The sequence below is a fragment of the Stylophora pistillata genome, chromosome 6, assembly GCF_964205215.1.
Source record: "Stylophora pistillata chromosome 6, jaStyPist1.2, whole genome shotgun sequence".
NCBI classification, from domain to species: domain Eukaryota; kingdom Metazoa; phylum Cnidaria; class Anthozoa; order Scleractinia; family Pocilloporidae; genus Stylophora; species Stylophora pistillata.
Window position 1 is genome coordinate 13,022,847 of NC_142524.1, and position 27,815 is coordinate 13,050,661.

The following is a 27,815-nucleotide window of genomic DNA, read 5'->3' on the forward strand; positions in this document are numbered from 1 at the left end:
AATTCTTAACGTGAGATGGATGCGAAGACGAATACAACAAGTAATTATGCGAGTCTGTAGGTTTGTAATACACACTAGTGCATAAGCCGTTGGCTTCAATTGAAACTTTGATGTCTAAAAAGGATAAAGAATTGTCAGAAATTTCCCCGGTATATTTCAGAGCCGGGGGAAAAGAATTGACTGCGGTTATGAATTGAGTCAGCTCCTCTCAGGTAGAGGAGGTGGCGCCGATACAGTCGTCGATGTAGCGACCGTAGAGGTCAGGTTTGGAGCCGTTGTATTGGCTGAAAAATTGGTGTCCGACTAAACCTACAAGATTAGCTATGAGCAAACGGATGGAGTAGCTATGGGCTCCCCCCTTGGCCCTCTAATGGCGAAGGTCTTCATGTGCCACCTCGAAGAGAAACTCACAAGCGATGGCTTGATGCCTCATTTGTACAGAAGATACGTTGATGATACTCTTGCAAGAATGTCAAATACTGATGCTGCCACTAAGTTTCTTACTACCCTCAATGGCCTACATCCCAGTTTACTGTTCACGATGGAGCTTCCTACGATAAGGGAGGTTACGATGGGAAAGGGGGGGGGGGTGAATTAGAATAATGTTTGCTGACCCTGTGGATCTACCTGTAAATACAGCTCATCCGATATTTCAAATGAACAAAATTAGCAGTTTTCTGTTATGTTAATTTGCTTAAAATCTCGCGGGAGTTTCGTAACCCAGAACTGTTATGAACTTATTAGCATTTTTGTTTTTAACCGCATGTGTTGTAAGTTGCTGGTCAGTTTTAGTTTAATCGTTGTGTATTAAAGGTCGTATCTTAAAAGTTTAGAGTCGCTTTTCGAGTGAAGACACAACGGTTGGCGACGAGGATGGCGGATACACCGAGAGAACCAGTGCAGCCTAGCATCGTGGTAGATCCATCGTGTTTAGGGCGTATGGAAGAGTTTACGCCGGGAAGCGATTGGAAACATTATGTGAAGCGACTCGAAATGTTCTTTGAAGTTAACAGTATACCGACAGATAAGCGTATACCGAGCATACTTACATTAATGGGTAGTAAGATGTATGCTTTGTTGAGGTACATTTCAGCGCCGAGGAGACCGAAGGAATTCAATTTCGCGGAAATTGTGGAGATTCTGACACAGCATGTGGATCCAAAACCGATAATTATCGCGGAAAGATACAAGTTCCTCAAAGCCGAACAGGAAGAGTCCGAAACGATTAGGCAGTACCTCGCCAAGCTACAAAAGTTAGCGAAGACCTGCAAATTTGGCCTTTATCGCGAGGAAGCCATTCGAGACCGGTTTGTTTGTGGTTTACGTTCATAGTCAATTTAACGCAAGTTACTTGCTGAAGCGACGCTGACATTACAAACGGCAGCGGAGAAAGCCTGTACTAGTGAGTTAACGGAAAAGGAAGCCTCAGGATTTCATGGTTTCGCCCACGATGTCAAGAAAGTCGAGGGAACTTTTCCCGAGTGCTTCAGGTGTGGTAAAACTAACCATTCTCCGGAAAAATGTTTTCATCGTAAAGCACAGTGCCATGGATGCCAGAAGTTTGGCCACATTATACTTAAGTGTCCGGAGAAGCGTGCACCTAAAGGCAAGGGTGGAGAAAGTAAGAAAAGTAGGAAGAAGAGGAAAAAGAAACCCGGTAGAGTCCATAGCGTTGAAGAAACGGTGACGATGGCCGAAACCAGTGGACAAGTCCGCCTGGCCTATGTTCACCGTAGTCGATTCCCAGAAAAGATGTAACGAATTGATCGTGCCAGTACTGATTGACGGAAAGTCAGTGGACTTGGAGCTGGATTCTGGTGCTTCTGTGACGATCATTCCGAACCATGTTTGGTCGGGTGTATTGGCAGCGGGAAACTGTCCTTGCGGGAAACTGACGTGAGACTGAAGAGTTATTCAGGGCATGAAATTCCAGTTCTTAAGGAGGCGAAAGTCCAGGTGTCGTATGGCGATCAACAAGCCTGCCTTCCAGTTATTGTCACGGCCGGTGATGGTCCAGCACTTATGGGACGAAATTGGTTGTCCGTTCTTCGACTTGACTGGAAGCAGATCAAGCAGATTTCCCTTGAGCCGTGCGACAGAGTAGAAAGTTTGGTTTCTAGGTACGCTTCACTGTTTGACGGGGGTCTGGGCACTATCAAGGGAGTGACCGCTCATCTCAAGCTCAAGGAAAATGCCACCCCGCAGTTCTTTAAACCCAGACCGGTTCCCTTTCCCTTGAAAGAGAAGATTGCAGAGGAACTTAAAAGGTTGGAAGGCATCGGTGTGTTACAGATGGTGGAATTCGGAAGCCTCTACGAGAGGGGAATTTTTAAACGGATCTCCACGTAATGTAGCAAAATGCTTATTGACACTGCGACAAGCGAATGATGATGACCCAGCCAAGATGGCAGACATGTCAAATTCATCTGGGAATGACACACCGGTGGCATCGACATCACTACCGCGAAAACAAATTTGTAATTCTGTATCAAATAAACTGTAGACAAGACAACTATAGCTAAACTGTAGAAAAAACGAACTAGAGAAAATTACAGGAAAATATACCCGTGAATATAATATCTTACTTGTTTGCGTGACGATCAACATGGCGAGTCCCTTCCATAATTGGGGTCGATGCAAAGAGAGGCCTTCGACCTGAAAGTAATATATAAACTTAGGGTCACTGCGAGGATCTCCGACATTAAAATACATTTCATGCGAATAGAGCAAAGAGGCGAGCAAAGATGAACTTACTTGCAACTGGTGACTGGTGATTCTGTTCGTCGTCTGTGTCGATCCTTCGCCTCTTACCATTTGAAGTGGATTGCGGCGACGATATTGAAACTCGATATACTAGGATCTCAGAAAACTCGCTATTAGTCCTGCTTCCATACCCCAACTAATTCTTCCTTTCATGTCACGAAATGTATACTGACTGTCTCAACCATAACTTTACACGCTTTTCATTTTGTGGCGGCCGTCCCGTCTTTCTTTTTGGTGGCATGACTCGAATGCGGAATCATTCCACCACAGATCGAATTATGAGACAAAAATCACCAAAAAAGATTTCACGATACCATATCTACCTATTGAACCTATTTTTTGATCAAAATATTAAAACACTGTTGAGATGGAAACGGATTTTTCCGCCACTAAAATTCGAAACCCTAATGGCGACTTTCTGGGTCCCAGAAACTGCGAAACGACCGCGTTGCATCACGGTAAGTCACAATGGGTCTTTAAAGAAATCTGTTGAGTTCATCTGCACTTATCTGGATATTAACAGGCCATCATTACAATAATATTTACGCAGATAGGTACTGTCATATGTGCAAGTGTCTGGGAATCACGACCAAACATAAAGCGCTCAGCACGCAACAACTGATACTATCACTTGGACACTTACGATATACAGAGATAGAATGATACAAATTTATAAACAATACTCAAATCAAAGTGTAAATATGGCAAACATATTTATTTTACGGTTTGTATCCGTCCTCGGCTACTTCGAAGTGGACGATGTTGCATCTTGGCTTGTTTTGTTTCAAAAATAACCGCTAAAATCTTAATTCTCGGTTAACCGCAGCAGCAGAAACGACAAATTTTGATCAAAGTTAACTTTTCATTCAAATTGGTAACGATATTTCGCACCCAAAGCGGTCTGTTATCTTTTCCACGTGCGCATTGTTGATTTTTCACCTCCAATTGCGTGACAAAGAATGGCGTCCTTTGACCTTCGAGTCACTTTTGTTTGGAGTCCTAAAATTTCGTAGTTTGAGCAGCCCAAAAATTTTATTGGAGTTATTTGAAGAAACCTTGCTCTTTTGTTGGATCGACTTGATATAACCCCATGCCATGCACCTAGGTACGATTTTACCATCTCAATCTTGCCATTTTTCTGTCCGACAAAATCAGTGAAATATTGGAAAAAACCAAAACCTCCCCAAAAATTTAGGTTGCAACGGAATATATCAAACAAAGAATAATTCAGACTGTTTGTAAATACGTGTTCTTTTCATTAGGAAACTATTTGGTCACATTTACTGTTTCGTTTATTTTCAAGCGACGTTCAAGGCCACACCGTTGTGAGGGCCACAAGTTTATTAGCCTCTGGCTATTAAGTGCTACCCTCTTTAAATAAAGGCTTTCATTCATTCATTCGTTCATTCAAATAATGGTTGTCTAAACCTCGTGAAGCTGACGTAAGAGCCACAAAACCGATTTTGCCACCGTTTGCGAAAAATAAAAATGCAGTTGAACTCAGAGTATTTTTTTCTAGAAATATTTCATGCAGACCTATATTCTGGCAAAGTTTGGGGATTTTCGATTTTTTTATATCGCACACCTCCGGGCGATATTTACACACGGGAGCTGTTAAGTACTTTATTACGATCACAGCTTACTTTATAAATCACGGTTGTTTTCAAAACATTTCTGAAATGTCGCATATATACGAAATAAAGTAATTATAACAGTTGCAGGTGTTTGTGAAGAGGAGCGCTGGTGTACTATAGACCTTATTCAGGATTGATTGACCAAGCGTGAGGTCAAGATGGCTGATATTGGCCGAGTTAGAGGCTAACATTAAAGGATTTAATATAAAGAAAAAATATTTACTTATTAGAAGAATCGAGAATGACTCGTTTATTTCGAGAGCCGGGAAAGAAAGCCAACTGTGTTTGTACTACAATAAGCCCAAGAGGATCGTTTTAAGGGGGTATTTAATTTTTCCTTTGTTCTGACTTTCTTCAGTCTCTCCCTTTTTGCGACGTCTTCGCCGACACTATCAAAAAGTTACGAGCTTTTTAAGTTGGCTCCACGCACTTTTACCGCTTTCCAAAAAAGCTATAATACATCAAACTAAATGTACGAAAATGACTGTTGAATGTGCAAGAATAAAAACAAAGAAGATTCCTTATTAATTATTGAAAATAAACATCATCCTCCCTAACCTCGCAAACTTGAACAATCTTTCGCTTTTCAGTAGGAGATCGGTTTTTATATAATCATACTCGCCGTGAAACGTTGTTGGCAATTGTTCTCAACTGGTGCTTCTCATTTTCGCTGGTTTATCTTGTTTTTATTTCTTGGGCATCCTTCATGCCTCAATTAACTTCCTCATCGAGGGCGTAGGTAATTTCTAATAAGGATTAAAATATGTTCATCTTCTCTTTGTTTGAGTAAAGTGAAAAATTATTCAACTTCGATGCGCCGCCACTCCTGTGATATAAGGCCGATCGTTCAATCTCCATCTGACATTAAAAATTAAAAAGCGCCGACATCGCGGTCTCATTTATAACTAAATAATTCATTCCAAGTCATGTCAACAAAACAGTCGAGAGGTATCTCTATATCGTCTTTTTAGGTTAATTTACGGCAATAAACGTTTGGGTACATGTATTCCGATAACTAGAGATTTGCTTTTCTTGGTCTCTACAATTGAAAAAAGGAAATTAAATACTAAAGTTGAAAGAAAGAAAAAATGTTTACCTTTAATAACTTAGCTGCAGTAAATATTCAATTTACGGTTTCTACAAATTTCTTGAAATTTCTCTTTTCTTTTTTTTTCCTTTTCGGGCAATAATGCTGTTTAATTGCGGCTCACCGCCAGTGATGCAAAAACGAATACACGACTAAAAAGAAACCTATTTGAAATACCATCAGAGGTGGCGGCTATGGAGGTAAGATGGGAAGCAATTTCAAAATTGGTCTTTTCGATGTTTTCGAGCTTTTAATGATCGTGGGCTCCTTTATCAGAACTCAGCCAAAAATAAAGAGATGAAGCCGGAGCGACCACCTTTCATAATTCATGTTGATTTTTCACCTGCTTCTTTGAAGGCAATTCAAATGTGCTCAAAGCAATTCCTCTTTCAAAACGTACGAAACTGTGGTCAATTCTATTCATTTTATTAAGAGGCAACGAGTTTTGACACCCAGCTGTTCGGCGATCTCTTTTCTTTGTTTCTGTTCCCTACGGATTATTTCTATGAAATTCATAGTTTTGTCTGTGATCGCTACTCCAGAGACAATTCTAAAACTGTTTTTTTGGTTGTCACTACTCAGAGATATTTAAAAGACGCAGTGCGGCATATCTCCTACCACTATTAAAAAAAGGTGAAACTTTAATCTCAGCTTTTGAGACACTTTTCTTGACAGCTAGAACAAACATTGGAAAGGTAATTTAACTGTGGCAAGCTAAATTCCTCTTTGCAAACGTATGAAGATACTATGGTCAACTTGTGAGACAACAAAATTTGAAATCAAACTACCTGTATATCTAATTTCTCAATGTAAGACAACTTTAATACAACAGGAGGATATTAGCGACCTCCTTCTTTTGCTTCTGGTCTGCAACGATTCTTATTGTAAGATTTTTAATAGTTTTGTTTGTGTCTAGAGATATCGAAAAGACATGACTCGACACATCTCTTCACGCGGCAATTAAAAGGAGGGTGCAACTCACTATCTCAGCTATAGAGACACTGCTGTTGAAAAGCGTAGTAAACATCGGAAAGTCAAAAGAGGAAAGAAAAGGTAAGCTGAGATAATTCCTTTTAGGACGGCCATATCTATAAGTATGGATGTATTAGTAATTTAAATAAAAGCATTCTAAAGTTGGCGTGTTAGCGTTCAATGCAACCCAAATAAATGGTAAAGAAAAATGTTCGTTTTCTCTGGGACTTCAAAAACAAGCAGAAAGCTTCAGCTCACCAAACCAAAAAATCAAACGAAGAACTATTTATTTGAAAGTTCATTTCGCAGTTTGCCTAAGAACAAGTAAAGTGATTTTACTGAAACGCCAAGTGTACGCTTGAGCTGAATTGACTCCAGTCTTTCACAAAAGGCACACTTATTCCTAAAGTATTATGAATTTTCCTTCGATGGCTGGTTTCTACACTGAAGAAATCATGTACAAATTGAATTGTTTTGGAAGAAATAGTACATCACCGATTCGTTTTACATCTAAGTCTAAATTTGAAAAACACCGGACGTTTGTTCGTGCCCCATTTGCTCGTTTCAAAATCTTCTACGTAACATGACTTCGTATCAGAGATATCCATGTTGTTTAGGCAACTTTCTACGACAAAATAGGTGGAAAAAAAGTTGACAGAAAAAGTTAAAGTCTTTGCGTGTGGGACTTTGCAGTGAAATCTAAAGCAAGGTTTCGTAACGTGTTTTTAGATCAAACTGTCATTTGATTATCAGCGTAAGGCTAGTGCAGTAAATCAATGAAAAACCGGACGGGTCTAATATTCAATATCCTCCGTCTGAACAAACTGATAGATTCATTACAGGGTAAAAACTTTGTTTTACTGAAATGTAGGAGATCACTATATACGTACTCTCGGTTTTTCTCTATATTCTATTCACAATCTATTGGTTTCTCCAGTTTACTTTGGCGTCACATCTTTAGGTGAGTTTATCCGAAGATCTTTCCTAGAGATAGGTTTCCACGGGGGTTTGATGATTTGGAAGTTTTCGAGTCCAAAATAGAATATTGAAATATCTGACAATAATTAAGCGTTTCGATTTTAAGATCTTACCAGGGAACGCCCTCGATAAATTTTTTCCCAAAGATTGGCTGTCTACTACAGCGGCTTCGATGTACAATACAAATTTATTAAGAAGGAAAAAATGCCAGTGTTTTTCATGCAGATATTAAAATATTGACATACTTGTAAAATCTTACTATGCGCGGCTAACGACCCTAATATCCTCTTCTAATTGGGAAGAAGTTAAAACATTTGCTTGCTGTGGCTGAGATAAATGAAGATTTTCTAGAGCGTTGAATGGAAAGCATTTAGTCATCTAAGCGTTGGGAGTCTATCTACTCGCAGCTCTGAGCCATAAATTCATCAGAACTTTTACATTCCTTTCAATCGGCCATGAAATTGCTGATGACTATTATGCGCAAACATTCTCTTTGTTTAGAATTCATTCAGCGATAAACCACTCTGGAAGGTTTCTCGCTTTTTTTTTTAATCCTTTTGTTTTGTAAAAAGGTGCGCGTTGTTTATCCAGTCTGCATCTTATAAAACAGAGAAGCAATATCTCTGGCAACAAAATACTAGAACCTGGAATACCCTATTTTAGAATGTAGAATGTAAAAAAAGCGTTTATATGAACCAAATTCTGGCATGATATTTGCGATGGAGACATCTTTGATTATGATGAAAAGCTGTCTTACCTATGGCGAATGATCACGGTAGTTTCCGTATTCAGATTCAAATTGTAGCTTCTATTTAAGTCCAATTTAGTGTCGTGGAGTCACTTTTAACGGGTTGACTAATCAATTATTTTTATCAAAGATGTCCACTGACATAGGTCTCCACTTATTATCATTTTTTTTCTTTCGGTTTCAGTTGACTCCGCCCAGTCTCCATATGGGCATCGTCCTCTATCTTCAAGTGGTGCTGTTTGCATCACACCTGACTCTCTTCATTATGGCAAAGATAGATGTAAATCGGCAATGTTTTAACTTTGTTATCGATGAAGATGTCGTTTATAACCACATTCTTGAGGGTCACGTGTTTCAAAGATTGACAGTTTCTAGGCCCATCCAGTGTCACGTGAAGTGCAAAGATGACTGCCTGTGTGTATCCATGAACTATTTCCCCCAGTCCAAAGAAAGTAATTGTGAGCTTAACGATGCTAACAAATATATGGAGCCAGCGGCAATGAAATGGATAGATGAAGGAAATTATTATGATTTGGCGAGAAGCTACTCAGTGAAGGTAAGAAAAAATCTGTTTATCTATACACATTTCGGTGCGTTGATTGCCGAGTAACAGCTCAGACATTTATATAATTTACCCTTTGACTTGTTCCTCCTTCACCCAATTTTTTTTTAGGAGTGTCCGTTGACTAAATTCAGTAAGCCTTATGATAATTAACTATTATTCGCCGAAGGCGAGGTGAATATCGTCCAATAATCCCCGAGACGAAGTCGAGGGGATTATTCGACAATATACACCGAACCTGAGGCAAATAATTGTTTTAGTATAATTTCAGAGCTGAACAGCGAAATTTCTAAAATCATAACATTTTAGTAACATTTATCAACATTTTATTTTAACATTTTATATAAACCGCGTGGAGCGGTTTATATAGTGTCAAATAAGGAACCGCTCGACCACTCAGATTGCTGGAAACTCTTTGCTCAGCTCTGAAATTATACTAATGATAAATATTAATGATTAGAACTATTTTATATAGCGCAAAATGCATAAGTGTAAAATCAAATGCCCTTCACGAATAATGAAACTTGACGTTAATGATGACAGCTAACTAAAATTGCCATAAAGTTACAAATAAATAAATATTAATAAAACCTAATGATTCTCTTAAGAGGGTAAAAAATGCTACATTGCTATAAGACACAAACTTCAGTAAAGCTTGACTGAAAAAATAGGTTTTGAGGTTACGCTTCAAACTAGACATGGGGTAAAGATCAGTGCTGTTAAAAGCATAAACAAAAACACATAACCTGATGAAATATTAAACATTGCTTTAGGGTGGAGACAAATACATCCCGGGAAAGCACCGCTGCATCAACAGATGCTGCAGCCCCAATCCTTGTCTCAACGGAGGAGTATGTCAGGAGATTTGTGTCACTCATAGCTTCCGGTTTTCCTGTGGCTGTCCTGACAAATATACTGGTCAGCGATGTGAAAAGATTAAACCGAATAGTTGTAAGGACATCGCAAAATACGGTGCTTCGACTTCAGGAAAGTACGAGATCTTTGATTCAAACAATGAACCCTTTTCTGTCTACTGTGACTTGAAGTCTGAACCAGGCTTTGTATGGACAATGATACAATCGTTTTCCTTGGCTGAAAGAGACACCTTCGGGAATAAAAGTTTCAGTAAAAACTTTGAGTTTGCTATTGAAAAGGGGAGAGGGAATTGGAACAGGTACCGACTATCCTTAATACAAATGCAGTCTCTTGCTGATCATTCTACACATCTGAGAGCCACTTGTAACTTTCCTACAGATGGTCTGCACTATGTAGACTACGCACGTGCAAAGCTGGCAGGTCACGACATTTTTGGTAACTGGACCAGATGTCAGATGTATGAATATGTTAACATACGAGGAAACAATTGTTCTAATTGTACCGCCCTGACAAGACAGAGCGTAAATGCACATTGGCACATAAAGAGTTACCAAAGCAAAGAAGAACGATGTGCATTTTGTGGAAAACCAGGTGGAATCAAAAACGAAAACAATTTCGGACAGTATTATGATCAAAGAACGAATCCAAATCACCGCTGCTCGTCATCAGATACTTCTACAACGCAGCATTGGTTTGGAGCTAAATATGATGTATAAATTTCTATAGATTTAGTTCCTTCTTCAGAAAAGGCAAGCCGGACAACCCATGTAAGAAATCATTGGAGCAAGGCTATGAACCAACTCTGACGTCATGGAACTTCAAGTGAGTTGCACTTTTGGCGTTGAACTTAAACTGATTGTTTAAATCTTTCAGATATTAACACTAACTCTTTATCGCTGAGGAATGTAAACGTACACGAGAGAAACGTTATATGGAACTTGCGATATGTTTTTTCTATGTTATCAACGTTGAATTTTGTGTTTTAAGGCGGTCTCTCTGTGAGCACTTTAATTTTTAGCCGATATCAGGGGGCAAAGCTGTGTACCATAAATTTTAAAGTTTTAAAATGTAAGCAGGAAAGATGTTCTCGTCTCAGGTATTCTTGTGATTACAAACAACCCAATTAATCTACCCTCCCCGTCCCCCCTTCTAAACAAAAAAGGAAAAAAAAGAAAATGGATGTGAGGTCGCTCAATGTGTGATGGGTGTGTCAGGAGATTTGTGACACTCACAGGTTTACTAGAATCTTTCCTGAAAAGTGAAACCGTCAGAAGTTTAAAGACATCTTGAAAACGGCATCCTTGCCCTTACTTAACTACGCAGTCCAAGTCATTCAACCATTTTCTCTTTGCTGATAATTGAAAATTAATTTCGTCTTATTCAGTTTGATTATTAATAAATCAAGTTTTGTTTTATTGGTTTCCCTGTAATTTAATCAGCTCAGTGACGCAAAAAGTTTTGAGATCTCTCTTTATTTTCAAAACGTGATCGTCGTAATTACGTTTACTAAGTGGCAGCAAGATCTTGAGATCTCTCCCAAGTGGTAAATATGTATAAAATAAAGTTTTGTTTATTATCTATGCGTGACGGAATAGATTTATAACCGCAAGAAGACCTCAGCAGCGTTTGTTTCCAGTGGACTAACGTATTTAATTGCTTTGGTAGAGTCATTGCTTACCCTTTTGCGCTGGACTTTCAAAGAACATTCTTAAATATCACGACTAGTTACTTGATTTCTGTAGTCAATAGCAAGCATTGCCGCAATGAACATCGGTTATTATCACAATATTTTGATAAGTAAGGCGTAGTGTGGTCATGGTGCGGTCATCAGAATCAGTAAGGTGTAATGTGGTGTGCGGAAAGGTGTTCATTTTTAATATCGAAGTTTTATCGATCATGTTTACACTAACACTAATTTCAACAATACAAACCGAAATAAAAATGCACTTTTACTGTTGAGCTGATTTAATCTTTTGTCTGTCCCATGCTATAGTATAGCTTAAGCTTTTACGTGAATCATTTTATATTCAGTTTGGGGGCTTAAGAATAATTTATCATTTGGATGCTTTAAACTAAGATTTTGGAAAAAATATTACATCGTCTTGAGACTCAATATATCAGAAAAAAATACTAGCTTGAGTTTAGACAGAAATTAAGACATTACAAAAACGGAGCTTTTTCGAAAACGCTGACGTCTCTATTTATTGTATATCCTTCAACCCTTTTTACAAGAAAGTTCGGATATGACGCGCGCTGTCATTGGTTGAAAGGGCGTGCTCTATCAGATTATAGAACATGGAGTTGACGCTGTCACGCCATCTGCCAATTTGTAACATGGCGGACCAAATCCCGAGTTTTTCTCTCGGGTTTTTATTCGACCCAGAAGTCCTCTAGGACCTAGAACACGAAAGAGAAACTTCGTCTCGAAAGAGAAAACTTCGTCTCGTGTTTGTCTCTACACTTCTTTCGTGCTCTAGCCGCTTCCTGCGTGCTTTACTACAGAATAGAGCACAGCCGAAGGTTTCTTTATTTGTTAATGATCAATATCTGTCTTCTCCATACTGTTCTCTTTATTTTTACAATGGCACTGACAAAGAGAATTTGTTTCAAATCCAAGGAATCTTAGGTCAGTGATGATCACTTGCTTCATTCTTGTGAATTTTTGTTTGATTTAGCAATGAAACTGTAGGGACAAATTAGATGCTAGTCACTCTTAGAGGCTGAAGGGTTAAATATCCAGTGGGATAATTGGGAGGGTCTCAATGAGTTTATGGATTTTACAGCTAATGGTTAAGATTCTGGCCATATTACGACTAATCATGGTTAGTTTCTTTCCGTTATGGTTACAAGAAAAAATATTGCGACTAACGGTTGAAATTTTGTAAATTTTAATAGCTAACGGCTTTCTTTGCCGTATTATATTAAGACTTACGGTTAACCCCATTGACACCCTCCAATTACACATATTCATCGCAGCTAGGCTGTCGAGGGTTTCTACCCTTAGTCCTCGTAAACCGGATACTAATCAGTGGCGGATCCAGGGCGAGGGTCCGGGGGTCCGGGGGTCCGGGGCTCCGGACCCCCCTATCAGACCTGACGCTTACAACTTTGAGACTGATTTTCTTACATCCGCAGGATCGTATATCACTTTTTAACTGGCTGATTTTTTAAATTAATGAATCCAAGTAAACGGTAAGCGGCCAAGGAATTATAACGTGCAACCGTGACTGGTGGGAGGGGGTGTGGGGAATGTGGGAGAGAAGTAATTTGCCTCAAAAGAGTCCAACAGTCCTTTCTGAACCAAAGTTTGGACCCCCCCCCTATAAAAAATTCCTGGATGCGCTCCTGCTAAAGCTAAACACATCCCTTTTCAGAGCAAAGACGACGGATTCAAATTTCTCCGTCATGATATTGAAAGCTCCACAGTTTCCAGGCAATAGTGTCTGTGGACTAACCATATTTAAGTACTCCTTTAGGATCACTGGTTACTTTATAACATTGCGGTTGTTTTCAAAACGTTTCTGAAACGTCACGAATATAGGAAATAAAGTAATTATAACCGTTTCAGGTGTTTGTCAAGAGAAGCGCTAATGTACTATAAACCTTATTCAGGATTGATTGACGAAGCGTGACGTCCAGATGATTGGATATTGGCCGAGTTAGAGGCCAACGTTAAAGGAATTCATATAATGTAAAAGTATTTCACTTGACTCATGATAAGAATCGAGAATGACTCGTTTATTTCGAGAGCAAGGAAAGAAAGCCAGCTGTGTTTGTAGCACAATAAACCCAGGAGGATCGTTTGACGAGGATGTTTTCTTTGTTCTGACTGTCTTTTGTGTCGCTTTTTGCGACTTCTTCGCCAACATTGTCAAAAAGGTATGAGCTTTGTAAGTTCACTCCACGCAGTTTTTCCTTTACAAAAAGCTGTAATACAACAAACTAAATTCAAGAAAATGACTGTTTACTGTGCAATAATAAAAACAAAGGAGAAAATCAACATCATCCTCTCTAACCCGAACCCTCGTAAACTCGAACAATTTTTCGCTTTTCTTGGGATTTTGCGTTGGCAGGGTTCTATTATTTTTTCTTCAATTCTTTCAGTAGGTGATCGGTTTTATATAATCATGCTCGTCGTGAAACTTTCTTGGCAATCGTTCTTAACTAGTGCTTCTCATTTTTGCTAGCTTTTTTGCTATGCCTCAGTTAACTTCCTCATAGAGGGCGTTAGGTAATTCCTAATAAGGATTAAAACATGTTCATCTTCTCTTTATTTGGGTAAAGTGGAAAATTATTCAACTTCGATACGCCGCCACACTGTTGATTAAAGGCCGACCAAGTCCGTTTACTCTCCACCTGACATTACTTGTTGAAAAGCGCTACCCTCGCGGTCTCAATGAAAGGATGGACAATTTAAGGCCAAATAATTTATTTCAAGTCGTGTTTACAAAAGAGCTGAGAGGTGTCTGTATATTACCCTTTTAGGTTGTTAATTTACGGCAATAAGCTTTTGGTACATGTTTTCTGATAACTGATAACTAGAGATTTGCTTTTCTTTGTCTCTACCGATTGGAAAAAAGAAATTTGAATACTTAAAGGAAAGAAAGGAAGAATATTTCTCCTAAGCACCTTTAGTTTTATATTTTAGCTGTAATGTATCTTATTACATTTGTATGCATTGAAAATTCTATTTCAGTGTTTCTAAGACTGAGTTTCTTGAAAAATTTATTTTTGTTTTTTTCTCTTTTCGGACAAAAATGCTGTTTAATTTGAAAATTAAACGAAACTTACCTGGAAGTTGAAGTTTGATTGAGATTCTTCTAGTCACCATAACATTTAGGGATCAGGTGAGATTGCAACGCGCATGCGCAAGATCAGTCTTAAAAGTAGATTGTAGTCTTCTTGATTAATAACAGACCACAATCATGTGACAATATTAAAATATTGTGTGACCTAGGAAGGTGCAAGCACACTACAGTCCTCACAGGGCAGGGTAGCGCCACCGTGCAAGGGCGGGCACCTGATCCCTAAATGTTATGGTGACTAGAAGAATCTCAATCAAACTTCAACTTCCAGGTAAGTTTCGTTTAATTTTCAAATTCTTCTACGTCACCACATTTAAGGATCATGTGAGACTTCGTAGCCAAGATGACTACAATCTAACACTTTGAAATAACCTCTAAAATGGGTTACAAGTGAATGTGTGGAAAAACCTTAATCACACTAGCATGTTCCAAAGTGGCAAAAACAACTTTAATATATATTGAGCAATGGTAACTCAAGTAACATAAGCTACATGAAAACATAGCTTACTCTTTAAAGGTATGTTGTTAAGGTAATGACATGAATAAAAATGTCTTTTCAAAAAAATTAACAACAGTTCAAAAAAAACACTATATGAATAGTATGGTATCTACTCATGAGAAAACTGTCTTGGTAAATTGCAATGCTTTGGTGCCTTCAACAGGAACATTATAATGTCTAGCAAATGTGATCTCATTAGACCATCCAGCCTTTTCCAATATTAGTTGAAGTGGCAAACCCCCTTTTTGTGCCGCAGATGTTGATGCTGCCCGTGTACTGTGGGCCGTGAAAACAGCTGTATCAATTTTGGCTTTTGTTAGACATGTTTTTATCCACCGTCGTATTGTGTCCTTACTAGCTGCATGGTGTGGTTTTGAGTAAGTGATAAATACCTTGGTGTCTTGACCACGCAAACATGAGGTTCTTCTAAGATAGCATGTCAAAGTTCTCACCACACAAAGGTTTTCATCCTCTGGATACTTATGGAATTCAAGGAACATTGACTTGGCTGTAGGCCTGCTCTGCTTCAAGAGACCCATCTGGAAAGTTATAGTATCCTCCAATTCTATCATATTAGCGGTGTCCAACATGTGTATCGATTGAACTCGTTGAGCACTAACTAGTGAAATTAACATAACAGTTTTTAGAGTTAAGTCTTTTAAAGACAGTTCCTTGTTAGTTTTCCATTCTCGAAACATGCTCAACACTTTCTTTACATCCCACACTGAAGAGTATTTACTTTGTATCGGTCTTGACTCATATACACCTTTCATAAATCTTACTATAATGGGGTGATTGCCAATTGTGATTCTACTGTCAAAGTTCAGGCTGGATAACGCGCAGCGTGCAGTATTAATAGCACTATACTTCAGTCCCGATACATAAAGATTTGTCAAAAACATCAAGGCACTGTTCACAGTGACTTCAGTTTTACTGATCTTCCTTTCACCACAAAATTGTATCCACTTTTTAAGATAGACGTTGTATTGCTTTTGTGTTCCGTCTCGCCAGGATTTAAGAATGATGGGTTTTGCTTCATCAGGAATTCCTTTTGCTGCCATTGCTTCCCTGATACATGACAGGCCATCAACTGGACCTTGTCTCTCAGAGGATGCAGTGCTGATGAATGAGGTAGAGTCAGGAGGTTGTCCTTCTTTGGAAGTAGTCGAGGATTGTCTATGAGCATAGTCAAGATTACTGCAAAAAACGTCTGAGTTGGCCAGATTGGGACAACTATCACTGCTTTCGCTTTGTCTTTTGAGATCTTCTGAAGGCATCTATTTATAAGAGAGAATGGGGGAAAAACATAAATGCTTTTATCAGTCCACGACAGTGAGAAAGCATCTATATAGGTTGCTTCAGGGTCTGGTCGCCAAGCCACATATTTATCTAATTGCCTATTCAATCTAGATGCAAATAAATCAAGTTCTAATGGGCCCCAAAGATTATTTATTTTAGAAAATATTGCAGTGTTCAATTGCCACTCTGTCCTGTCATTAAACAGACGGGATTCACGGTCAGCAACAGTGTTGTCTTTCCCTGGTAAATGAGCTGTTGTAATCCAATTATCATGCTCTAGTGCCCACATCCAAATTTGTCTGGCAATATTATTGCATGGTCTGGACTTACTCCCCCCCATGTTGTTAACATAGCACACTGCTGTTGTGTTGTCACTTTCTACTCGGATGTGAGTCTTTTTTACATCATTGCACAATGACTTCAATGCAAACAAAATTGCTAAAAGTTCTAGCTCATTAATATGAAGGATGGTTTCATCTGGCAGCCAGCGCCCCCCTGTGCGCTTATTATTTAGTTCTGCCCCCCAACCTTCTTTTGATGCATCAGACCTTATTGTAATGTCTGGGTCAGTTTGCAATATTTTCTTTTTTGCATGGGTGATATTGTCACGCCACCATTGTAAGTCTGATGTACATGTCTCACTTATAGTACACAGTGCATCAAAGTTCCCATTATTAGCTTTAAGTATGTCTATTTTCTCATTTTCGAGATGTCGGTAAAACAACATGCCCATTTGGACTCCAGGTAAACTGGAAACTAGGAGTCCTATAATGTGTGCAAGATCTCTAATCTTGACTATTGATTTGTGCAAGAATTTAGTGCACTGTGATTGAATATTCAGGGCTTTCTCTGGCGTAATCCTTATTGTCATTGTCACCGAATTTACTATGAAGCCAAGAAATTCCAATTCTTGAGTAGGGTGAAAGGCAGATTTGACTGGATGTATTATAAAGCCAAGCTTTTGGAATAATGTCACAGTTTCTCTAACATTTTCCCAGCATTCGAGCTCTGATTCCCCTTGTAAATAAGAGTCATCTAGGTAGGGGACCAGGAGATGTCCTTTTTTACGAAGCTCAGCATACATAGGTTTCAGCAATTTAGTGAATTTTCTTGGGCAGCAGGCCAGCCCATTAGGGAAGCAAGTGTATTGAAATAATTGATTATTCCAATGAAATCTCAAAAATTTTCTGTGCTCCACTGCCACTGGCACTGAGTAATAAGCATCCTTAAAGTCTATTGATGCCATGTAACAGTTAGGCCTTATTAAGGTAGTGACTGTATGAATGCTTTCCATCTTAAAATGATGGTACTCAATATTCTCATTAAACTCTTTCAAATTTAAGATCAGTCTGAAGGTGCCATCTTTCTTGGGCCTGGCAAAGATTGGGGACACAAATTGTCCAATACAAGGCAAACATTCTTCAATAATTCCCTTATCAAGGAGTTTCGTAATCTCCTTATCAATTGCTACTTTCTCGATAGAATTAACATGACAAGTTAACCTAGTGCCCTGTTGACAATTCAATTCGCTACTGATCAAGTCGAGATGACTGTGGGCGACTGTGTCCAAAATAGTCTTATCTGAAGTTAGTTTTTTCCACTCTGGGAGAAAATCATTAAGTCTGCCAGCTCTGAATTCGTCAATAGGCACCAGGTTAATTGTTTCCTTCTTAAAATGAATGCAGGTAGGAGATTCACTCACTGTTTCCGGTGTAACAGAGCTTACTGCTTCTGGTTTTCGTATCTCCCTTTTTTCTCCTGTTGGTTGTACAATCGTTTGCCTAAAAAAGGCTTTCGTGAGCTGGATACGTTTGCGCTGTTGGAACTCCTGGAATATTTATAATCGTTGCCGCGGTATCCTCGCGAGCGGCCATATTGTTTACTGGGAAATCTCTTCCTGCTCGATTGACCATGGGGTTTCACCATGGCTTTCTTTACAGCGCGGTTGGTCTTGTCAATGTCTTCCAACCTTTTGGAGGTATCTCCCCCGAATAGGAAGTTGTTCACAGGGACTGACGAGGAGAATAGCGAGGTTTGGTAGTCTTCATTGAGGTCGGGTTTTATGCACTCTCGTCGTCTCATGTTGATCTCGAAATTTGCGTAGCTAAGCATTTCTATAGCTGACATTCCTTTGTCGATCAGCTGGTTAAGTTTGCTCTCATAATTTGTACTGTCATTCACTGACTCGTCATTTGCTTTGGACTTCAGGTCCAGCATTTCATTGAGCATTTTGGTGACCTCAATGACACCTTTGATCAACATGCCTTGGGCTGTTTGTACCCTCGAGTCAAAGGACCTCGTGTTCGGCCTCAGCCTGTTCCAAATAAGCTCGTCCACTTTTGTGACGACCAAACTTTCGCAGTTTTGTGGTCGGAGGATTTTTTCCCCTTCTTCTTTGAGCTTTGATTCTTCAGGTTTTTTCAATTTGAACATGAGTCCGTTCACGAGTGTAGCAAGTTGTTCGTTGACAGCAACGTCTGTCGGTTCTGTCTTTGTGAGGCGTTGAGCAATTGCGTCGAGTACATCACATTTTTTATCTAAGTTTTTCGACCGTTTTGCAACGGTTTCTGTCACATCTTCTGACAAGACAGATATTTGTGATGGGGAGGCATCTCTTTGGCGTTTTGACCGAGGTTTGTCGCACAGAGCGCGATCGTTGGTTTTGGCGCCATTTTCATTGTCACTCTCACTCCTGTACTCTCCTTCGGAGCTCTCCAACAGATTATTTTCCTCTGTGGACCAAGATCTTTCAATAGTATTTTGCAGTTTTTCAAACTGCCGAGTCAAAGTTGTTTGGAGAGTAAGCATAGAATTCGTTAGCATACTGCCAAATGTTGATAGCTCACTCTGTTGTGTTGTGTCATTTTCGGGCGCGTTTCCCGACAAACCGTTTGAAGTAGTGTTTTCTACACCACTAGTGCCCTCTGACCTGGGAACCTCGTTCCCGCCTTGAGGGAGCTTCTTTGCCTTCTTTTTAGAAGAACTTTTCGAGGCGGAATCCTCAGTGGGTTCAATATTTGACATTTTTTCACGCCTCATTTGATCGTTCGTGACCAATCTTGCTGACAAGCAAACGTGCACTGATCTTGCGCATGCGCGTTGCAATCTCACATGATCCTTAAATGTGGTGACGTAGAAGAATTGCCGCATTCAAAACGTGCACCACCAGTGATGTAAAAACAAATACATGATCGTGAATAAAAAGAAACCTATTTGAAATACCATCAAAGGTAGCGGATATAGAATTACCTAAGGTTGGGTGAGATGGGAAGGAATTTCAAAATTGGTCTTTTCGCTGTTTTCGAGCTTTTAATTTACCTATATCGGTGCTCACCCAAAAACAAAGAGCTGGAGCCAGACCGATCATCTTTCATAATTCATGTCGATTTTTCACCTGCTTCTTTCAAGGCAATTTAACTGTGCCAAACGCAATTCCTCTTTGAAAACGTATGAAACTGTGGTCATTTCTATGCATTTTATTGGGAGACAACGAGTTTCGACATCCAACTGTTAGTATTTATTTTTGTTAGTCGTAGGAGGGATATGTCGCACTACGTCTTTTAAATATCTCTGAGTAGCGCCCACAAACAAAACAATTTTCAGAAAAACAAAGTGAAACTTTTTATCTCAGCTATTGAGACACTTGCTGATGGTTAGAACAAAAATTGTAAAGGTAATTTGACTGTGGCAAGCTGAATTCCTCTTTGCAAATGGTCAACTTGTGAGACAAAATTCGACACCAAAGTAGCTGTAAGTATCTAATTTCTCAATGTAAGACAACTTTAATACAACAGATGCAAAGTACAAAATAAGTGAAATAGAACACGAACACCAAGTGTATTGCTGGAAAGAGAATGAGATAGATAAAGTGAACTAGAACTGAGCGAGGAGTGTGCATTTGTAATCGCTGATAAAAACAAAGAACTATAGCTGAGGTGGGAAAGTTCTTCCCAAATTGAGAGTTTTTTAGTTAGGATGAAACAGCTAAGTCTAGAAAAAGGTGATGCTTTTGATACTTCAGGTATTGTCGTGACGTAAAGACATTACTGAAAACAAGAATTATTTGGTTGGTAGGGTTCAAGATGCAATCACCATGAGTCTGTTAACATCCGGGCATATGGCTGGTTGGTTTCACCTTCCTGACGAAACAAGAAAATAAGGGCTGATAGTTTCTAAAGAAACTGTTTGGGGCTGCGTCGGTGGGGGTAACGAAATAATTTGAATATATCAACAAAGTTGAAATGGTAAATTGGCCACCGTTACGATTATAAAAGCTGACGTTTCGAGCGTTAGCCCTTCGTCGGAGCGACTAGAGGAATTGTGGGTTGTGTGTGCTTTTAAAGGCGGAAAAGGAGATAGGTGATTGGTGGGAACATGGCAACGAGAAAAACATCAATAAATTAGTGGAATGAAAAGCGTTGGTTGATACCTGTGGGATTTAGACTGCCGGTTTGAAAGATGAGCTTTTGTTCAAGAGTTTTCTGGCTTTCCGTGCTACCCGCTAAGTGTAAGGAAAGACCACAGATTGCCATGTGCTGCTTAGAATGGTTAGGTAAATTAAAATGTCTAGCGACTGGTTTCGATGTGTCCTTGTCATTCCTCTCCACGTCGCGAAGGTGTTCTCGGAAACTGTCACCTAGTCTTCTGCCTGTTTCGCCGATGTAAATCTTTTTGCAGTAAGTGCAAGTTATGCAATAGATTACATTGGCGAAGGTGCACGTAAAGTGATCGGTGATCTTAATGGATCGTTTGGGTCTCGATATTTTCTCAGTGTTGTGAATGAAAGGACACGTTTAACAAGAAAATGTTAAGACTTTTGTCATTCAACAACAAACATATGAAACATATGTGTGAACTGCGGTTATGAGACGTATATGAGCACGATCCTTCGCAGTAAAGCACTATTTGAGCAATAGTGAAAATCAGACCTGAAAAAAATTTCAGGCCTGTACGGGATTCGAACCACTGACCTCTGCGATACTAGTGCAGCGCTCTACCAATTGAGCTAACAAGCCAACTGGGAGCAGGCCATCAAATTAATTCGACATAAACCTGTAGATGATAAATCAAACAACAACAAACATATGAAACATATGTGTGAACTGCGGTTATGAGACGTATATGAGTACGATCCTTCGCAGTAAAGCACTATTTGAGCAATAGTGAAAATCAGACCTGAAAAAAAAAAAAAAAAAAAAAAAATTTCAGGCCTGTACGGAATTCGAACCACTGACCTCTGCGATACTAGTGCAGCGCTCTACCAATTGAGCTAACAAGCCAACTGGGAGCAGGCCATCAAATTAATTCGACATAAACCCGTAGATGATAAATCAAACAAAAACAAACATATGAAACATATGTGTGAACTGCGTTTATGAGACGTATATGAGCACGATACGTCTCATAACCGCAGTTCACACATATGTTTCATATGTTTGTTGTTGTTTGATTTATCATCTACGGGTTTATGTCGAATTAATTTGATGGCCTGCTTCCAGTTGGCTTGTTAGCTCAATTGGTAGAGCGTTGCACTAGTATCGCAGAGGTCAGTGGTTCGAATCCCGTACAGGCCTGAAATTTTTTTCAGGTCTGATTTTCACTATTGCTCAAATAGTGCTTTACTGCGAAGGATCGTGCTCATATACGACTTTTGTCATTAAAAGTAAGTCGACGTCTGCGATTTTCGAGGCGAAACAGGCGCACTATAAAACGAAAATAATTTCAAAAGATATATTTCGGGCGGAATGAATCCTCATAACCGCTGTCGTATGCTCCCTACTCTACGGGGTTCGGAGTCAAACGTGACCAGCTAGGTCCACATAATTTATTAAGAGTTTTCTTAAGCGGCGAGGGTTGAGGAGGCTAATTACCAATTAACTTATATTTCATCGCAGTTCTGTTGTGAAGTTTATCAGCAGAAACGAACCAATTGCAATAAAACCTTTTAGATATATCCAGGCGAATCCATGCCCTCTGGTAGATAGATTTGCAAGGGCTACCCAAAATTTAGTCTAATTTTCTTTCCCTATATGATTTAGGTTGCATTTTCCTCGTATCGATTACAAATTAGGTTTGAAGTACGCGGCTGAGGTACAAGTTGGCGGAACAGCATTGATCAGAAAGCGGAAAGTAGCCGCTAAATGCAAGAGAACAAGAATGAGACCGTCCAACAGTAAACTAGGAAAAATTAAGCGCCATCGTTTCCATTTGAAAAGGTTTTAATCCTCTTTCCTTTCTGTGAGCTTTTTAAAAACTCATGTTCACCTGTGTATCTTAGGGCAATTTGTGCCCGAGTCATGCACAGCATGAAATGATGAATTTACGTATCTTTAGCATTTGCGTAAAGATCCGTAAATATATGGCGTTTTCTTTACGGAAAAGTAACGCATTCCGTGAAGACGCGTAAATGCAAGGAACGCGTAAAGAATACGTAAACAATGTTACATATTCGTAAAGAATATGGGTCAAAGATGGATACAACTCACTGCTTTCTAATTAGTTAGCCCCCAAAAATTGACATAATCGTGTTTCGTCTGTCTTAGGTAAAACTTTATGTATTTTGAGCAATTTCGCTGGTGACACTTTACGCGTCTTTAACATCCTTTACGATTATTTACGCACTGTTCTTTACGGACCTTTATCATTCTTTACGCACAATAAGTTTACACGTCTTTAATTTTATGTTCGTGTTTATCAGAATCTCTTCTTTTACGTTGTTTCATACACAGGCATAAACCTGCTGTCCGCGTCAATATATTTAATAACTTAAAATAGGCGCTCCCCATTTCGAGCTCGAGAGATTAGTTTTTTTTTTCTTTTTGAAACATGTATGATTGGACGAACAAAAATGCGTACAAGCTACATAATGCCTATTACAGGAAGCTTTTCGAGCCATAAGATCAGCTGATTGCCTTGGCCTGCGTGTTTTCTATTCCATTACGCCATTACTGTGTCCCAGTCTGGGACACAGTAATGGCGGCTGGAAATCGCTGAAAACATCTGGAATTCACTTCTGCTGTAAAAATCGATCCGCTCGCCCTTTAGAACTAGCAGATATTTACATAAACACTTTTCACGATACCTCGACTGTTTAGATTGCTAAAAATCGCTGTAAGAGTATAAGAGCTGTAAGAGCTGAAAACCTTCAAAAGGAGATGCATTTAGGATGTTCAATAACCAAAGAAAGCTGAAAACTCAGGGGCCCTGCGATTTATCATTTTAGAATATCGATGACGTCACGTGAAAACAAAGAATACTCAGCATTTTCTGCCCACCCCCTCAAGTTGCGTTTTATTTAAGTCTTTAATGAAGATTAAAGATGTTTACCAACAAATTTGGAAAACCACATTGTCTACGTGTCCAGGAATTTATTTATTATTTATTGGAAAAAAAAACTACCTCAGTAGATTTCAAAAATTTAAATGTTAATGGAAAAAGGCATGTCAGAGAAAGGAAAAATAAAAACACCCATTGCGAGGAACGTTTTAGCATCATTTCTATAATACTATGTAAAACAATCGATGAAAATAAAAAAATATTAAAAAAATTGAACCATTGATCTGTTGCCATGGTGAAGTGGTACCACGAGTTCGCAAGGTATTACTGTTATTTCTTTGAATAAAATTGTGCACTCGATAAGTACATGTACTTTATAGAAATATAATTTACTGCCTTATTTTACTGCATACAGGTATAAATCTAAGCTAGGAATGTATAATGTTAATAGGAACGTATAATGTTATTGTTGTATACACGCCAAAAATAAAAATCAGTTTCTTGGGGAATCTAAACAGCTCTAGGAAAAGGTGCGATTTAAAGGAACTATGACAACTTTGTCTTCAAATGTAGATGCAACAACGAATTTGGAAAGAATTCTGGCCACTGGAAGATACCGTGATGGGCCTCCAGGTAGAAATGTTTTTCTCCAAAATTCAACAGGTTTTCCATACTTGTCCTTGTTCTCATCCTCAGTATACCAGTCTACAAGGGCAAATTCATGTTGACTCTCAGATCCAATTTTTAACGTATGCTGAACGAAGCAATCCACTTTGCCTGGTCGCAGTCCAGCATCAGGTCTGATTAAGCCATGGTCATCAGTCCATGATGCAACTATTCTTGCAGACTTGAGTGACCGGCATTCAAGTTTGGAGCCAAATTTTTCTGGGCCAATAACAACACTGCCAAATCGTCGCACAGTCTTTGCAAGGCAGTCAAGGTTTGTGATGACATTTCCATACATAGCCTTGTAAACAAAAAGGAGGGAAGAGAGCTCATCTTCATCCAAAGCCCTAACTTTGTGGAAACGAGGTAGATAAACTTCTCTTTCCAGCATTCTCCAATCAATTTCCAACAAGTTGTTTGAAAGTGCAGCATTAATCAGTTTAGGCCCTAGCTTCACAATGTCAATGATCTTCTCAGCAGTGTTTGTAAGATGGTGAGAGAAAACTGGAAGGAAGTGTTCTTCAAACTCATTAGGCAATGAAGTAGTTGAAATAAAGTGATCAGACAGTAACTTTCTCATCAGCTGAGTTTCAATGCACCTGTTATTGGTCTTGAAACTACTAAGGATGCCATTGAATCGTTCAAAGCTGAAGCACCAAAAATTATAAATTGGGCCATAGTCTAATACACACTGTTTTAAATGCCCATGAAGGTGCATGTTTGGTTTCACCTTTAGTTTGCCATAGAGCTGCTCAAATTTTTCACAAAACTGTAGAAGCATTAAATCTGCCTTTTGCAATTCCAGAGCAGTTATAACCGGTCTTGTCAGGAACTTGCAAGCCAACACAAACGCCTGCCAGCATCGCATATGTTCTTTAGGTAAAAGACCATCCAAAACAATCAAAGAGTAGACAAGTGTCCAGTTTTTCCACTGTGATGCCGTGTAACATCCATAATTTGCTAATTTTGTGTGGCAGTCTCCCAAGCCCTGTTCCAACATCAAACATTTTGATTCGTTTCTCCATTGTCTGGATGTCTTGCTTACTAAGAAGGCATAATTCCATCCACAGCTTAAACATTGATTTTGCTGTGCCTAAGAATAAGTTATGCATTGGATCGATAACAGTGAACCGAATGCAGTCAAAGTAACTTAACTCAAGAAGGACACTGTAATATAGTCCATACTGTTTGGCTAATAGATCATGTTCTTTTTTAGTTTTAGCCTTTGACAACTTTCTTGCATGTTGTTTGTGAGAATGGATTTCTCGCTTTGGCCATTCCTCTCTTTTAAAATCTGAGAAGTCAAATGAGTCTTTAACATTTCCAGGAAAGAGCTTAAAGCACTTAGAGCAACCACGATGAGAATTGTGGCTCTTAAAGCCACAAAGTTTCCGCGCAGCAGGGACATCACAAGAAATGCAGGCAAGTGCAGCTCTGAAACGCCATGGTAAACGACACAAACTTGACTTTAGATATACTCCATTCCAAAGGACTTTCATTTCCTTTACAAGTGGTGCTAAAAACTCATTGAGACTTGCTGGTTCCTTATCCAGCCCAGGAACAATGCCAACAACAATGATATTCTCCCATTTAAAGCGCATACTTCTTGGTAGGTTAAGATTTGCCAGGTAGAGAACTCCTACAGAATAATCATTCCTGTGCTTGATTGGCTGGAAAAAATCAAAGTTCAACATGAACATGTAGTTTCTGGGAGCACTGAGGAATGGTTCACCATCAACAGTTTGAAAGTCCTTCCACACCTGTCCATCAACAATGTCAGCAAGGTAGCCTTCTTCACTTTGATGGTCACGCCAGGACTCGCATTGTTGTGGAAAATTTTCTCTCATAACCGTTTCTTGAAGCTTCTCTTTAACACTGTTGTAGCAGTAATACCTTAAGAGGATAGAATTGTTCAGTTCCATTGGTAAGAAAAACCTTTTTCGCTAAAGGTGCTCCACAAGTGGCACTCCTTGGGTATCGCTTATATTGACAGTGCTTGACAGTCCTTTGTCCTCGATGGTCAATTTCGGTGCAGTCCTTCATGTCATAAAGCTTACTGCACTTGGAGCAAACAGCATACTTGACAAAGTTATCACGATCAAAACATACAAACTTGCGAAGAAGGTACACTGATGAAGGAATGATAGCCACCAGATCTTCAAGGTATTCACAACCAGATAAATCAGAAAGCACCTTAAAGAACCTAAAAAAAAACTGTAATAGCCATTCCAAACCATTATCGCTAAGTTTGCATAGAGACTGCCACATTAAAATGAAGTATACAAGCCACTGTACTAATGCAGTTAACTTCTGCATTCTGGTCTGCTTAGGAGTAGGTTCTGGGCAAGGTTCACTACTTCCTACATCACCAAGGAGATCTTCTAAACAGACATCTTCCCAAATTTCAGCTTCTTGTTCTTCTTCACTTTCATCGTCTGTTTCATTTTCTTGCTCAGGTTCCTATAAAGGACATGCAGATTGTATACCCGGGATTGCATACCCGTATAGGTAATGTATGGGAGTACCCCCTCCCCTCCCCCCCGGGACTGAACCCCAGGTTAAAACTCACCATGTACATGTAAATGATCTAACTATTGTATTTATTCGATCAAGTGCCCTGGGTACTTATTAAATTTTTTGACCTTGAGAGTGGGCGCTTATTCGAGATGGGCGCTTATTCGAGGCTGGGTGCTAATAAAATCTTCACAATTTTCATCCAGTAGCAATTCTATTTCGCACCCAAAAATTACAAAAAATAGCACAAGGTGAAGTTGTTCCAAAGCAGAATTTTACCAAATGGGTGGGCGCTTATTTGAGGTGGGCGCTTATTCCAGGTTGGGCACTTAATCAAATAAATACGGTACCCCATAAACCTCCTGCCACTGTATGGTGCTACGGTGTAATTTGCTTGATACACCTTGACAATACTTTTTTTAAAACAGTGTATCAACATATTTTCTTTGTCGGATTGTGGTTTAAGTTCATTAATATACATTTTTATACCTCATCTAAATCCTCAATAGAATTGTTGTCACCATCATGATCTGAATTATCACGGCAATCTGGGCCATCGCTTTGGTGGACTATTCTGTCATCAAGTTCTGAATGTCAAATGAGAGATGAGATTTAATTTAAAAAAATGCAACTATCTGCAATCGTATAGTTTAGGTCAGTTTTAAAAGTGTGTGTAAAATCACAGCATGCATGATTGACTTCCCGCCATAATTATTGCGGTTCGACATGCAAACAATCAACCGGGCAATTCACCTAGTTGCTGCAAAGATTAAAGCCATTTAGAAAGGAGTGCACCTTTTTATTTAGTAAGTGCTGTTACCTTGATGTTCATGTAAGCTTGGTTCCAAAAAGTCATCGTCAAAGAGCGGCCCATCGTCTTGAAAGTACTCGGACGAGTGCGAAGTTCGAGACGTGTTCGCCTTTGGGCTAGTGTCCTCAGCAAGTCGCCACGTTTTCTCCGCGGTATTGTAGTAACTCCTTCTGTGTCTATAAAATGTTGACTTTGTAAGATATTCTTTGCAGTGGCCACAAAAAAACTGGGATTTCGTGTCTTCAGACATGTTCTCCTTCGCTGATGCAGCTATAGACATTCACGGAAGAGTCCTGGGAACGACCAATAACTATGGAAACGAGATT

At 39.2% G+C, this 27,815-nt stretch overlaps 2 protein-coding genes and 1 pseudogene across 2 annotated transcripts; 1 reads left to right on the plus strand and 2 right to left on the minus strand.

Annotated features, from left to right (window-relative positions):
* Positions 1-5,406: 5,406 nt before the first annotated feature.
* Positions 5,407-11,577, plus strand: LOC148728323 (uncharacterized). The gene is made up of 4 exons (XM_088725611.1): positions 5,407-5,684; positions 6,401-6,537; positions 8,367-8,738; positions 9,518-11,577. The coding sequence occupies exons 3-4, from the start codon at positions 8,388-8,390 to the stop codon at positions 10,334-10,336; spliced, it is 1,170 nt and encodes a 389-aa protein (XP_088581737.1). The 5' UTR covers positions 5,407-5,684; positions 6,401-6,537; positions 8,367-8,387; the 3' UTR covers positions 10,337-11,577.
* A 3,445-nt stretch (positions 11,578-15,022) lies between these two features.
* LOC148728324 (uncharacterized) lies at positions 15,023-18,036 on the minus strand. Its single transcript, XM_088725807.1, has 2 exons — positions 17,926-18,036; positions 15,023-16,201 (listed from the first exon to the last, which is right to left on the minus strand). The coding sequence occupies exon 2, from the start codon at positions 16,199-16,201 to the stop codon at positions 15,038-15,040; it is 1,164 nt and encodes a 387-aa protein (XP_088581933.1). The 5' UTR covers positions 17,926-18,036; the 3' UTR covers positions 15,023-15,037.
* Positions 18,037-23,037: 5,001 nt separating this feature from the next.
* LOC148728325 (uncharacterized) lies at positions 23,038-27,767 on the minus strand (annotated as a pseudogene).
* Positions 27,768-27,815: the final 48 nt, after the last annotated feature.